The sequence below is a fragment of the Ischnura elegans genome, chromosome 8 (genome assembly GCF_921293095.1).
Source record: "Ischnura elegans chromosome 8, ioIscEleg1.1, whole genome shotgun sequence".
In the NCBI taxonomy this organism is placed as follows: domain Eukaryota; kingdom Metazoa; phylum Arthropoda; class Insecta; order Odonata; family Coenagrionidae; genus Ischnura; species Ischnura elegans.
In genome coordinates, this window is record NC_060253.1 from 17,036,929 (window position 1) to 17,053,176 (window position 16,248).

Below are 16,248 nucleotides of genomic sequence, written 5' to 3' on the forward strand. Positions count from 1 at the left end.
TTTCAGGTGAAAAGAAAATAAAAAATTCCTTTTCTTTTGATCGAGTTTTTGCTCCATCAGCAGCACAACAAGAAATTTTTGAAGACCTTGCTGAACTTGTTCAGGTATTAGCTTTACTTCTTAGAATTTGTGTAAAAGTCAAGAAAGCCCTCCAATCTAAAATACCTACATGAAGACTAACCTGCTTTTTCCAATAATGTTGTGGTGGCACAAATAGGGTGGTTTCCTAATATTTTTTTATTGCTTAAATCGAAATATTATTTCTCCTGAAGTACGTATTTCACGCTTTTAGATTTTTAAATGACGATATCTATTTTTCGCGATTAAATGAAAAGTGAAAATTTTCAAGCCCACGAAAACGCGACAGCTAAGTATGAATGCCAGGAAAACTCCGTGTGATGTTGTTCTGGTTCCTGCTGCTGCAAGTGAGGTGACCTTGGGGCGAGGCTTTCAGTGCTGATATGACGCAGGATGCTAGCAGGTAGCAGAGTACCATGCTAGCTGGTAGCGCTTGGCTTAAATAAGGATTATTAATACCTTGTCAAACGAAGAAAACTTTCCGACCTTAGCCAGTTTTACTAGGTGATTATTAAGAGATGTTTCCCGGAAGCCTGTGCCTCATGCATACATTGGTAATGCGATCAGGCGATGTAAAACTCCTATCTACTCGTATAGAAACTAGGTCCCTGTGACATCACGTGGAGTGGCATCGCATGGGCGCCAATCTGGCCTTTTTCAAATGAGGATAAAAATGGACCATTGCCATTCGTCTATACTGGTATTTCTAAAACGAAATGATTTGTATATTATGAATACACTAATGGTGGGTAACGAATCGCAATCAATGCCTTTTGTTTTCTTTGATGAAGGAAACTACCCTATTACCCCTGATCTTATGAGGATTATGTATAGTCTGGTGGGCTCAAGATCGATTTTGTGATATTTATATCTATTTTGTTGGTGTGTTTTTACTTCAACCCTTGACTGGTGGATGTTGAGAAACTTAAAGGCAGTTAGAGCGCCTCGTTAAAAGTAACGAGTTTTTGATGAAACTTTGGTCATATATTCTTTGAAAGAAGTGATTTCAATGATCCAAAGAAAAAGGGATTCCCATGTGCTGTTTTTGAGATATTTGACGGTAAATTTAGGATTATGTAACAGTGGGCTCTGAGGGAGAAATATATCTTTTTCGAGCTAGTGAAGCTGTTTGTAGCAAGAAGTTGTTGTGACGGAACTCATTAGAAGCAAAATTTTGTGAAAAATCCAAGTATGTACAGGAAAGTATGAGTTCATGAAAAAATGAGAAAGATATTTTCGAAAAACTGCCAGAAACTGGCAAGGTGCGTGGTAATCTCTGGCGCGAAAATCGCAAAATGAAAATCACTGCACCAACGTCGCCTAAATTACCCAACTATATTTAGTTTCCCGGCTTTTACATACGTCTATCATATCTTTTGTTTATAAATAAATATATTCATATAGGATTTGCTGCATAGATTGTGAATACAGTACACTCCTGATTATGCGGGCTAATGATGGGGAGAGATGGCACGAATAATTGAAAAACATGGATAATCCAAACTTTAACTTAAATGTCTTGTAATGTCCATAATTACGTAAAACAAACAATGTACATATTATTATGTATGCAGTTATTCTGTTTTTTAAGAGTGCTTCCCGGTCTCCTTGAGAGCTTTCTTCGCCAGTTTGTGATCTTTTTAGCGGCGATAACATGGTTGCACTCGCATTATTATTGCTCCCCAGACGGCACAGAATCTACCTTTGACTACCGCTCCGTCTCTTTTCATCAATGGATACTATCTGCATACGAATTAGATACGGAGGATTCTGTGCCGTCTGGTAACAGAATCCTCCGTATCTAATTCGTATGCAGATAGTATCCATTGATGAAAAGCGACGGAGCGGTAGTCAATGGATACTATCTGCATACGAATTAGATACGGAGGATTCTGTGCCGTCTGGGTCCATGTAAGGCCTAGTTTCGAAAACCACTCATCCGTGGCTGTGTGATCACGGATACAGAAAAGTGGTTTGCACGAATGCTTTAAAATCACTGCTCGACGTCGGAAGCTACACTGTCAGACACCAAGCCATGTAGTCACGTCTCTCTCAAGTCGCCTGGGTTGCAACTGCTGCGTGACGTGTATCTATGATCAAGGAGCATGGTCGCGCACTGCGAGGCTTGGAAAACAGGAGCGCTGTGCTCCCGTGAATGCAGCTAGCACGTGATCACATCCGTTTTATGAAGGGGGTTCTAACGGAAATAATAAGCTCCGTATATCCTAGCATTAATGATGTAATTCAGATGATTTTGCATCCAATTTTGTTTCATAAAGATCGTGGAAAAAATTGAGCGAGAGTGAAAATCACGCACGGATAATCCGCAACAATGGATAAACCAGGGCTGGATAATTGGGAGTCTTCTGTGTTTAGTCAAAGTATGTCGTCAAGTTCAGTGTGCAAAGGTTCTCAGCAGTGTTGAAACTAGCCATGTTGACTGCTGTAAATACCGTTAAAAACATCATTTTCGACATTAGCATTGTTCCGAGGTGTAAAATTGCACTCGAATTTCATTTCTAATTATTTATGTTTTCTTTTGCTTAAAAGCTCTTTTGCGTAAATAATAGGTAGCCTGAGGACATCACTTGACTTCAGCTGATGCCACTTTAACCACCTTAAAGTGAAGGTTATTTCATTTTTCATTTCAGTCCGTGATTGATGGCTACAATGTGTGTGTGTTTGCCTATGGGCAAACAGGTTCTGGGAAGACGTACACCATGGAAGGTGGTCAAGAGCAGGATCTGAGAGGCATGATACCTCGAAGTGTGGACCTGCTATTTGACAGGCTGGAAGAGATTAAGAAACTGGTGAGTCGTCCTAGAATTCTTTCTCCTCGCTCTCTTGTCTGATTAATCTGCATGATTTCTTTGCTGTATACTCATTGTGTTTCTAACCATTCATGTATGTATGTATTACTAGACATAAGCTAATTTTAGCATTCTATGTAAGTGTCTTTGTGTTATAGTCTGGGTTTGCATAGATGTGTGCGTGATCGGTTGGAGCTCACGCCATCTGCATGAATGTGTGGTCATAATTTTGATTATTGTACTTATATATTTTTTATAACCATGTAGTGTTCATGTGGGTAACCTTTAGCATGTCAGGGATTTTTGTCTCCCTGCTAAACACCCTGGAGGTGTAAGACTTAGATTTTTCGCTGTGTATCAGTTGTGGATAGGATTCTCGGGTTCTTCACCAAGTAATTGGCTGCATGTTACTCGAGGTTTCGATAAAAGACTTGTTCTTCATCCTCAGGGAATCTTCTGAATGCCATATCTCATGGTGGTCAGGTGTAAATGTATGCCCTTGGGTCCTATGTAATCTGATTGGCTCTGGTGCGCTCTGCTTTTCTATCTTTTTTAATTCATATAATGGTGGTGGTGATGGATCTCCAAGCATTGCTGATATGGAGTCTGGAGTCTCGGTTGATGTTGTTGGGGATTTAACCTTCTGTCAGGCACAATACTGGAATTGCTGAGTTCAGGCACAATGTGCCTGAATGGCACAGAGGTGAAAATACATGATTAACTCTAAGCATGGCTCAGTGGTACACATTTAAAGTTTAAAGCTCCTTTATTAGTGTAGTCTAACCCTTAAAGGATATCTTACGCACTCTGCATAGGCCCCTTTGCACGCCATCATACGACCCTGGACTGATCTATCAAGTTGTGATTAAACGTCCTCTTTCGGCTATTAAGTATTATTACAAGTAATGAATTTTAGCATGTGCATTCAATAAGATGAGTTTTTTTTTCCTAACTTATTTAGCTAATAATGCTTTTAATTTTCTTTATTGTGCCATTACTTGGCTCAATTATGCTATTAAATCCACTACTGATCTGTCGGCATAAATGCGGAAAGCAGAAGGCCACGTAGAGCATGTTTAAACAGCTAAATATGAGCGTCAAGTGTCTATGCCACCTAGTGCCATGGAGAAATGAAAAAATACTCGCACTGTGCCTGTCATTGCGCCCGATAGAAGGTTTAAAGGATCTGAATAGCTTCCTTTATAAGGTGTTCCCTGTATCAATGCATATTGCCTCCTTCCATTATTCTTTTTGAAGCCAAACCGCTCGGCTTAGATTGCTTGAACAATTGTTAATGGATATCTTTCAGAGTGACAAGGAGAACATAATACTAGAGCCACACCATATTTCCAGGTCCGATACAAGCGATAAATTAAGAGAGATTTTTTGCCGAACGGATAGATATGGGAAATTGTTTTTCCCCCAAACTAAAAAGGATTTTAATAAATGCTAGTCTCAACTTCGTTAGAGCACTTCATTTTTATGTGCAAATGGCTGGTGTCCTAACACCCCATGCCACAAGCCTTGTAGGTGGCTTGCGGGGTATTATGTTGATGTATATATACCGGACCACATTGAGATATGGCTTTCAGAAGCTCCCCTGAGGATGAAGAACTAGTTATTCTTCGTATTGTTGGGAGTCATGCAGCCAATTACCAGGAGGATATAGGCAAGAATCCTTTCCCCACCCTTGAGGTGACTCGTGAGATATTACATATGTAGATCTTCACCATATCTTTATAAAATTGATTCCTATTGCAGACTCGGTTTATATTCCTGCACTGTAATTAAATAAAAAACTATTTAGCATTTGCTATTTCAGTATGGATCAATTTGATTGAGGTACATTCAAAACAATTTATTTCCTAAAATATTATTTTGTCATTGTTGGGGTAAAATGCAGTAACAGCTTTGGTAGCAATTTTTAGTAGAACTTCGGTTTGCAGGTGTAGTAAATTATTATTATTATTATTATATAGTACAAGTTACAAGTTGGCTATTTGCCAGGTGGTAACAGGTTATACAAAATAAAAAGAAAAACAAAAATATAGCAAATGAGAAATACATTACCAAAATGAAACTGGAAAGTATTAAAATTCAGTGATATTAATTTTCCAATATTAATCCTCTACACCTCTTTTTGAAAATCCTTACATTGTTAGGGTAGGGCTTAAACAGTTCTGCAGGGAGTCTATTCCATTCCATAATCGTCCTGTTAAGGTACGAGAATTTCTTTACGTTAGTCCTTTGCGGCCGGCATTTCATCTTGAATTGGTGATCATGCCTACCAATATAGCTGGGGTATTCAATCTTCCTCCGAAGTTCCCCCCATGCCTTTTCCCCTTTCAGTGTGCGGAAGAGTGCGCAAAGCCTATTTATTTTTCTTCTCCGTTCTAGTGTATCCCATCCCGGTTCTTTCAGCATTTTACCGACACTTTCGGTCTTTTTGTGTTTCCCCATGACGTACCTTGCTGCCTTTCTTTGCACCTTCTCGATGGATTCTGTTTGTCCCTTTTCATACGGGTCCCACACTAGTGACGCGTACTCTAAAATCGGCCGGATTAATGTCTTATACGCCTTCTCCTTTGTAGTTCGATCACTTTCCTTAAGATTCCTCATCACCCAATGTAACGTTTTGAACGCCTTTTTTGTTAATTGTTCGACATTTGCCTCCCACCCTAAATCTTTCATTAAATACACCCCTAAGTATTTACATCGGTCACTTTTTGGAATAACCGTCCCTGAATATAAATATTCTCTCCTAGGTCCATTTAGTTTCCTACTAAAAGTTATAAATTTACACTTTTTTACGTTTATGTCCATTCCATTTTTTGACACCCAAACTGTCATTTTATTTATGTCATTTTGAAGCACTTCTCGATCGCTTTCCCTTTCTATTCTCCTTTAAATGATGCAGTCATCTGCGAAAAGCCTAATATGGGAGTTAATGCTATTTGGGAGGTCATTTATATAAATTAAGAATAAAAGCGGTCCAAGGACGCTACCTTGTGGGACACCCGACGTTACTTGTGCTTCTTCGGAGCACATTTCACCCACTTTAACCTTTTGCGTTCGACCCTTCAGGAAATTTTCGACCCAAAAATACAGTCTACTGTCTGTTTGAGGTGGTAATTTTCTCATTTTTTCTAAAAGCCGATTGTGCTCTACTTTGTCGAATGCTTTTGACAGGTCGAAATTATAAGAAAGAGTTTGAAATATACATTTGCAGGCATTTCACTGAGTCTCAGATTTTTTGTTTTGCATTATCATCTTGTGTATTATTTGAGTCCAGAAGCCAAAAATGATGACAAAGTTGAGAAACCTTTTCTATATCATTTTGCAAAATAAATTATACATCATGCTACTAATCATTGATAATTTTCGCAGAGTGACAGTTTTACTGCTATCCCTTTGTGGTTACTATGCTTGTGTACTTCCTCTAATTCTTCTTATGCTACTCTATGTTCCCTGAGAGTGCCTGAGAAATAAATTATGTTGATTTCTTTGAAATTGAATGGTCTATTTTTTATTTCTTGAATAAGATGTCTTCATAGTCACAAAATGCATTACTTTACTCTTCTTATTTCAGGGCCGTTCTTCTACAGTTGAGGCTTCTTTTCTTGAAATATATAATGAGCAAATACGAGATTTGTTAGATACTTCAAAGGCTGATAAACCATGGAAATTAAGGAATCCTACATCTCCAGGAGGAGATATGGTTGTTACCAACTTAAAGGTGATGTTATGTTTGTCAATTTGAGAATATACTTAGGCATAATTGTTACAATTGAATTGTGTGTTGAAAAAATTTTCCTCGATTAGTTTTTTTAATTGCCTACGGTGATTAAAATGTGATGTTGTCATATTTCAATTTAGGTCAGAAGTGTTAAGTCAGCTGTTGAAGTGAATGAACTGCTGGATTTGGCCAGGACAAACAGAGCTGTTGCAGCTACAGTTCATAATGACCATTCATCCAGGTCCCACTTCATATTCAAGCTTAGAATTCAAACGACAAGTGGTGAAACTGGGAAAGGCACTGATTGTAAGTGTTAGAAGAATCATTTTTCCTTTTGTTCTTTGGGAATGTCAGGCAACCGTGTGTTGGCTCTCGCCATTAATTAATTCCATTAATTTGCTGTCTCAAGATAAAAGAGTGAAAAAACATCTACTATTTTTTTGCCCTCCACCTGTCATTCATTGATTGTTGTGGCACATTGTCTCGTGATGTGACTGATGAAGTGGTCCTGTTTATTTCCCAAGGTTTTTAAGAGAATTCGACTCTCTTCTATTCTTCTTAAAGTTTCCTATCTTCTCACTCTATTTATCCAATATTTATCATACTGTTTTCACGAAATTAGACTTCCAGTACCGAAATCATCTACTGTGCTACACTGTTAGACTGTGTTTCTGGTTTAGTATCCTTAAAAATCCAATTGGTATTACTCTTACTGCCTTCATTTTCTATTGCATAGGTTTGCTCTTACTTCTTTTCTATCAATTTCAATACTTGTAGGATACAGCCTAGAAAACCTACAGCAAGCAACAGAAAATCACTGTGAACAACTTTTGTGTATAACCCCTCTAATATGCGTTGAAATTTCCATAAGTTGCTGCTAGTAAACCTGGAATTGTACAAGCTTTTGTATTTTGTGTGGACTTTTTCTTAAGGAGGTTGGCTTTAAGTTAGGAATTCATCTATTCTTTTACAGCAGACTTCCGATTATCCGGCTGCGGTTTATCTTGGCCGTGGATTATCCGTGCATGATTATCACTCTCACTCAGTTTTTTCCGCGACCTTTAAAGAAATAAAATCAGACGCAAAAGCATTGGAATCACTGCATTAATGCGAGGATACACCGGGCTTATTATTTCCGTTAGACTCCCCTTCGTGAAATAGAAGCGATCGCATGCTAGCTGCATTTACGGGAGCACCGTGTTCCTGTTTTCCAAGTGTCGCAGTGCACGACCGCGCTCCTTGATCACGGATACACGTTGCGCAGCAGTTGCAACGCGGGCAACTTGTGCGATAGGTGACTACGTTGCGTGGTGCCTGAAAGTGTTGTTTCCAACGTCGCGCAGTGGTCTTGAAGCATTCGTACAAACCACTTCTCCATATCCGTGATCACACAGCCACGGATGTGTGGTTTTCGAAACCAGGGGCGAAATGCGATGGTGGTTGGCGTAACATGGTGAAACTCCTTCATGATGCGCAGAGGTTAAGAAAAGACTTAGCTTTCAAAACTGGTCGCAAATAAATTTTATTTTGTGAAACAGCGAAGGAAACCAGGGGCATTAATAATACAAGTACAACCATGTTATCGCCACTAAAACGATTGCGAACTGGCAAATAAAGCTCTCGTTGAATCTGGGAAGCATTCTACAATAACAGAATATCTGCATAAATAATAATACAGTAGATTCCGTTTCATGGGTCCACCAGTTAGGTACCTGGGGCAGCCGCTTAATTGGGGCAGATCTTGGAGAACAGAACCCAATAGAGGAATATCCCAGAGTATTCTCCGCTTAATTGGGACAGCATGCCACTTTATTGGGCCATGAGTCGGCAACATAGACTCCATACTCGCAAAAAAATTAAATTTTTTTGTTTTCAGAATACTATTTTTTTTATATTTTCCTCCCTTGATTTACTCTTATTTTCCACAAATGTTCCTATTCTTGCCCTATTTTGAAAGCTCTTGTTGTTTTACTATCCGCAAGAGGATAGGACTTTTCTTTAATAGGACTTAGTAAAAGACATTCATTCAGCGTCGCCCGAGGCTGTGAAAAATGTTTTTAACTAAATTGTTATAATTCTTAAAAATGATAATAAATTAACTAAACTCGCTGATTTATTAATCAAATTAATAGTTCAATCAACTTACGTTGCATTATAAATATTCTTTAGTCTTCTTTCCATCATTTCAACGATTGTTTATGCCCATATACAGGATAGTATGCCTGATTGGGGCCAAGTGCACAAGTCCCCATATGTCCCAATTAACCGGAATCTTCTGTATAATGTTTGTTTTAGATAGATTAAGAAAATTGCAAGACATTTAAGTGTAAGTTTGGGTTATCCGTGTTTTCTCATTATTCGTGCCGTATCTACCCATCATTAGCCCGGATAATCGGGAGTGTACTGTATATGTAAATTAGTATCAGCTATATTGTTTTAATCTTAAGTTTATCTATTGATTAAAGTAAATATAACTATACCTACCCGTTACTTTTTGCATTACCCACTGCATTACTGCCTAATTTGTTGGCATTACAATAACCTCAATATAGAGAAGATATTAATGAATATTATGTATGGAATAGTGTAAAATAATGTTGGTAAATAGCACTCCGGTGTTATAAATCAGTAAATTAATAGATTATATGAATATATTTCTGAAATTTAAATATGGAATTCAATCTATCATCACATTAAATAAAATTATCATTAAAGAAATAAAAATTCCAGTTTTTCGTACCAGTTCTTGCTATATTTATATTTTTGAATCAGTAAGCTTTTATTGTGTGCCTTTTAAGGGTCATGTAACAATCATATTCTTGTATTTAAAAAAGTGATCTTCCATGGACAAATAAAGACAAGCAGTTGTGAGTCAACCACCGTAACGGCCGATTTTTTTTTATTGTAAGTAGAGATGGGTCGAATAGCAGATTTCTCGAACTCGATTATCAAATTCGAATATTAAATCATTGCTAGAATATTCGAATACCTCGAATACTAGAATTGAGCAAAGTATATTAAACGTACGTTTCTTCTTCTATTTCGCTTGATGAATGTATAAATAAAAAGGTATGCAGTGGAACCTCGATCTATCATTTTTCAAGGCTATGGACGAAAAAAACGATGAATGCGGGAATGTCTGACTAGGTTGCCTATGCAGCAGGAAACCAAAGATTTTTGGTAATTGTGATTTCCTTTACAGGATTTGAACAGGAATTCAACTGATTAATTGAATATTTTAATTTTATGGAAACAATTTGGGAATATAGTTGATTCAACTAACATCTCTTTCAAGTATTCTAGGGGGACACACCACCTCGCGAAAAAATGATTGCATGCCGTCTCAGCATTTACACTGCCACGATGGATTTCTGTCTGATGTATACATTCTTATCTACCAAACGCCATTTCAGCGGCACGCCCATCTGATACTCGGCTGCAACCAACTTCTTATTTTCAACAGGTAGCTCGCTTTATCCCCACTCCTACTGTCAAGTGCTAGCGGACCATCTGAGGCGTTATGCAAAATACACGCGCTTCTCCACTGGATTTTCTTCTTCTTCAATTATTTTCAGTCCATCTTTGGAAGTTCTCATGAGATAAGAAGATGAATTCGAATTGCCATCAGGGAGAAACCAAATACCCTGAGAAAATATCCCTTGGTTTGTGACTGTGACAATAGAGATCTTTAACATTACTCATAAATTGTAACTTGATATATGTTTTCGGAAAAATGTACCGCATCAACTTGCGAGAAGCTCGGCTGCAAGGATATCGAGTTTTGCCTGGTAGCTAAGTCTCCGTCGTATTTTGACATTTATTTCTTTGCGTAAAATGCTTAAATAAAGTTAGAAATACGTCGCGTTTGGTCTTATTCTTTTTGAAATTACATGCGCATTACTAATATTTCAATCCAATAAAGTTGTAGTATCCATTGCCAGAAGTCATTGTTAGACACCTTTTGTGCTAATAGATGACTCATGCAGCAGTTGACCTCCATAAATCGGGAACTTTGAAGCAGGTAGGCAGAAAAAGGTCAGTGGGGGAGAAAGAGGGAAGGGTGAAACACGATTCTATTATTCTCCTGTCACTTAATATTCTCTTTTGGAGCTTTTCATTTATGGTCTTCGTAACACAAACTGCGCGAGCTGGGGCATTTTGTTTGATTATGGAGAGGAGGAAAGCGTCAGAGTATGGGCCGAAGGCTGATGGATGGAGGGGGTACCAGATTTTGGGAATTGTGCTACGTAGTTAATATCCCACGGCACTGAGATTCTCCTGGTGGGGGAAACTGGGGGGGGATTTTCAGATTTTTTCACACGATCATTTTCGGTTCCCCACGTCGAACTCTTTTCACCGCTCTAATCCACAAATTTGATGTAGTTCGTCAACTTGCCTAAAACGGTGCGGAATGCACTAAACGACTAGAGTTCTTTAAAATTTTCCGAGTCAACTACCAATAATGTGCATGCAACAGTGTATTGCGCGAAATTCAAAGTATTCAAGATTGTAACTTTAGCATGATTATTTGACATTTTGAATACTTTCTAGTATTCGAGGTATTCGAGTATTCGCGGATACTATTCGCACATCTCTAATTGTAAGTATTTCATGTGAGTGCATTATTTATGTATTCCACAGCTAGTCTTAGCTTGGTTGATTTGGCTGGGTCGGAGAGATTGGTGGACATCTCCGAATGTGGCAGAGTGATAGAGACGAAGCATATCAACAAATCTCTATCTAACCTTGGCAATGTGATTTTAGCACTCTCAAATAAAGTAAGTACCTTTTACCAATTGGTATAAAATAGTCGTAAAAGTAAAGATTTTCAATATTGTCAATGCAAGAATGTAATTCCACGATTACAGTGGACTCTCATTAGTATGAAGTTCGCAGGATTGAAAATTTGTAGGTTTGTATTAATGAACCTTGTATAAACGTTTCTTTAGAGGAAAAAAACATGGTATTTTTATGAATGGTTGTCAAATACTGCATACTGTATATCTCTGAATGTATTCCCCCCTTTTTTTCCAAAAATGCCCATGGTAAAAGTTATGGGGGGGACTATATTCAAGCGCATTTTTTTAACTTTTCCCGAAACTGAAGCCTCAAAATTAGGGGGGGGGGGACTATATTCAGAGGGGGACTATATTCGGAGAAATACGGTAGTTTTTCACAATTGTTAGTCGGTGATTAAATTACAGTTGTTGTAGGCACGCATGGCTATGAATATATTTGGTTCACAATTTCACAATGAACCCTATAACCTAAAATAATATATATGTACCTCAATCCATCTTTCTTTTTGCTATTTTAGCTTATTGATTTATATTATTATGTTTGGTTCTCTGCCAAAATTACACTGCCCCATTGCCAATGGCCAGTCACACCCTTCCATTCCTCTTTATCCCTTTAGTTTACCTGCTTGCAGCACGATGAATCAAAGCTAGGGTAACATCAATGAGGGAAATTAGAGCACGTACCCGAAAAAAGTGCATGGGGTAAAGAAATTATAAAGTATGATTAAGGTCTTTGATATGAATGGTAAATAAATTATGCGCCATTTAATGCATTCCAATGTGATTCCAATTTTCCACTTGGGACAATTAGGCGCTGCATCATCACTATCGGCAAATTTGATTCTGAAGGGTATATACTCCATTAGGCAGACACTAATAATGCTTGCTTAGTTCAGCAAGGTAACACGTCAAAATATACACTGGTATAGAAGAAGTCCACTCTTTAACGAAGATGATAGCTGCATTCAGATTAGAGAAGAAGTAGGGACCCTGGATGACAATGCAATGACTAATTTAGGACTTTTTTTTTGATGGATTGATGCGGCTGACACAGGCTGTTAAGGCCTGGTTACACGGTACACTAGCATGTACAAGTTAATGTACGTTTACATGATTGATTTTGGTGGACAGAAACTGAATATGTATGAACTCATGAACCAAATGAGAACAGGTTCTATTTTCTGTGCATGCATTTGCTCAAGCTGGGCGGTTACACAGTGCATTTTGGTGTACATTCTCGCATTCATACATTTAGACATTAACCTGTACGTGTTAATGTATTTTGTAACTAGGCCTTTTCACAATTTATTTCATCTAGCAATGAGTGAACTCCTGATCAGATTAACATACATTGTAAGATCAGTTTCAGCTGGCCTAGATTTCATCAAGGAAGTGAATCAGGTTAGCAGAATTAGACTATTGCATGGAATTATGTGGAAACAGTTTTGTGAAAATCGCATTAGAGAAGGAAATTTTTGTGCACTTAGGAAGGTAATGAAAGCAGTGACTTATAAGGGGTAATGACATCAAGTAGAGAATCCCCTTGCACAGAATGAAGTAAAAAGAGGGATTAAGACCCATTTAATGAATGGATGCATGAATCAAATTAGAATAGGTTGTATTTTCTGTTGGTGCAGTTGCACCATTTGGGTGGTTACATGGTTCAATTTTGCATTCGTAAATTAGCTCATACAGGTTATTGTACTGTGTAAGCTGGCCTTAAGATTTATATCGTAGTATTTTTAATTCGTAAATGGAACTAACTAGACATTGTTACATCCTCATGATTACCATGGGATCCATAGGCTCAAGTCCATAGTTGAACCTATTATGCAGATATGCTGACTTGTATTGACGGTGTCATTTTAATTTTCTAAAAGGAAAATATGATAGTTTGCTAACTCAGTGATTCTTTTCCAGTTTGGTGTCTCACATGTTGAACTTTATTGAATGGGAAATTTGGTGTAGAATGTGTTGGCTATTTTTTATGATTTTCCATTAGTTTCTTTGAATGTAAAAAGATTATGTTGTTATTTCAGAGTGAACATGTGCCGTATAGAAATTCTAAGTTGACACATCTGCTACAGCCCAACCTTGGTGGAAATTCAAAGACTCTGATGCTTATAAATATCTCTCCCAGAGAAGAATGCTTGGAAGAGACACTCAACTCACTGAGGTTTGCGGTCAGAGTTAGTGAGTGCCATATTGGACAAGCTCGGAGAAGGTTAATGTGAATATTTTAACTTTTTTTTTTCGAAGTTCAAGTTCATGAATTTGTAGTATGGTAAAGTTTTACCTTGGGAATTATACAAACCGTTTTATTTTGTGATAGAAGTTATAATTGCATTTTATTTACTATTTTAATTTGTTCATGGTGCGCTTCCCAATTCTGGAGAGTTGAAGTTGCCTCAAGTGGACTGTGATGAGTTTCAGACGTATTATCCTCGCAAAAAACGCAGAGCTATTGTGAGAGGCAAAGCTGTAGCTGACTGCCCGCTGGTGGCGTGTGCCGTTAAAGCACATGTCGATGTTTGGAATTTGGACCCTTCGACGAAACAGGACGATGTAGATAAGTGTTTGAAATCAAAATTCGATTTTGATATCGATGTGATGGCACTAACGTCTAGGGGACCGTACTCATCCTTTAAAATCTCCGTCCAAGAGGATGAATACGAAAATGTATCGGACCCAAATATTTGGCCGGTAAATGCGGTGATTAATAGGTTTATTGAGCAAAGAAACCAAACTATTCGTACATCTAATGTTGCAAATAATGACATTCAGTCTTGACTAGTGCGAAATCTTAAAGCATTGCCTGGAAAAGCTTATGTTCATGTACAGGTTCAGCACACCGTTGCTGAAAAGGATGTCACTGTTACCGATGTCCAAAAATCCCAACTAGTGCGGCATCTTAAAGTCATATCCTTGAATGTTCAATGTATAAGAAACAAATATGAAACCTTAGAGTTATTTTTGAAAGAGCAAGATGCTGATATTGTATGTGTAGTAGAGCATTGGTTGGTGTGTGACGAAGTGCAAAGTGCTAGCATTGAAGGTTATTTTATTGCTGCCCCTTACTGCCGAGAGAACATGAAATGTGGTGGTGTATTGGTGCATATTAAAAATGGATTAAATGCCTCCATTTCTAAAATAGCCTTGGACCTGTGCTGCGACATGGATTTTGAGTGCTGTGTATTGGACCTGGTGATTGAAAAGTATCATTTATTTGTTGTTGGAGTCTATAGATCACCTCCTGGAAATTTTCCTTTATTTTTAGATAATTTGGGTATGCTCTTGGAGAAATGCTTCCATAAAAGAAATTATATTATTATTTGTGGAGATTTTAATGTTAATTTTGGTCAGGTCAACAATATGACTACTTGCTTGTGGGACCTTTTCTCAGTTTATGATATTAAGCAAACAATATTTGTCTCCACTAGACAAACAGTTCAGTCTGCCTCTATTATTGATAATATATTCTGCAATCTACAATTCAGTGTAGGTCAAGCCATTGAGTCCCATCTTTCAGATCATAAGGCCATAGTTACAACTATAGAAGTACCAATATCCTCACTCTCGTCTACCAAATCATTCTTTTCTAAGAAAAGAATTTTCACCTTGGAAAACATTGAAGATTTCTGCAACAATCTGCAACTTACTACTTGGGATTCTGTATATAGTGCAGAATCAGTGAATGATAAATTTAATAATTTCCTTGATATTTTCCTTACGCTCTTCAATGGTTGCTTTCCTCTTGTAAAAGCTAGTTCAAATAAGCCTCAAAATAAAACCTGGGTTACTCCTGAAGTAATACAAAATTCACAAATTCTAAAATCTCTGTGGTCAGCTACAAAGCTACCAATGACAATGATATTAAGGAACAATATGTTGCTTTCAAAAAGTACTACTCAAGTTTAATCACTACTACTAAAAGGACTTGTAATATCAATTCCATCTCTTCTTCAGATAATAAATCAAAAACAGCATGGAATATAATCAATAACACCTCTGGAAAATTGAGAAAGAATAAATCACCCAAAGAAATTTACGCAATGATATTCTTGTTTCAGACCTAGACATGATTGCAGTTAATTTCAATACACATTTTCTCAATCCCTTGAAAACATCATCTATGTTACAAGTCAATACAGATAATTGTCCTCAAAATAACTCAGTTCTAAATAACATGTACCTTTACCCTACTAGTGAGAAAGAAATAGAATCAATCATCAATAAAATCAATACAAAATACTCAGCTGGGTGGGATGGGGTTCCCTGCTCCCTCCTGAAGGGTGATTGCATAAGATATCTTCTTACTCCTATCACTCATTTGGTCAATGCTTCTCTCTCCTCGGGTATTTTCCCTGACAAACTAAAAATGGCAGTTGTAACTCCTCTACACAAAAAGGGTGATATTCAATCAATTGAAAACTATCGACCCATATCAAAACTTTCAGTTTTTTCTAAAATATTAGAAAAAGTCATTTCAAAAAGAATAATGTCATTCCTGATAAAAGCAACATCTTATCCAAATCTCAGTTTGGTTTCATAGGTGGTCTTTCGGTAGAATTTGCCATTTATAAATTTATTGACTGTTCTTGAAGGTCTTGATCATCACCTTAATACTGTTGGTATTTTTTATGATTTGTCTAAGGCTTTTGATTCTGTTGACCATGAAACTCTCTTGAGGAAAATTCATATATATGGTATGAGAGGAATTGCAAACCATCTAATCAGGTCTTTTCTTGAAAAAAGAACCCAGGCAGTAACCATTATAACCGATAACATGGTTAAACATACCTCACCTCACCAGGAGATATTGAGG

The 16,248-nt window shown here is 37.4% G+C and overlaps 1 protein-coding gene across 1 annotated transcript in view; it reads left to right on the top strand.

Moving 5' to 3' along the window:
• LOC124164201 (carboxy-terminal kinesin 2-like) overlaps nucleotides 1-15,815 on the top strand; it is a 32,832-nt gene extending 17,017 nt beyond the window's left edge. Inside the window, exons 7-12 of the mRNA XM_046541422.1 lie at nucleotides 7-104; nucleotides 2,730-2,888; nucleotides 6,478-6,624; nucleotides 6,765-6,930; nucleotides 11,266-11,402; nucleotides 13,463-15,815. Of these exons, the coding sequence (XP_046397378.1) occupies nucleotides 7-104; nucleotides 2,730-2,888; nucleotides 6,478-6,624; nucleotides 6,765-6,930; nucleotides 11,266-11,402; nucleotides 13,463-13,657 (902 nt within the window). The 3' untranslated portion in view covers nucleotides 13,658-15,815. The remainder of the gene's footprint in view (nucleotides 1-6; nucleotides 105-2,729; nucleotides 2,889-6,477; nucleotides 6,625-6,764; nucleotides 6,931-11,265; nucleotides 11,403-13,462) is intronic.
• The last annotated feature ends 433 nt before the right edge of the window (nucleotides 15,816-16,248 follow it).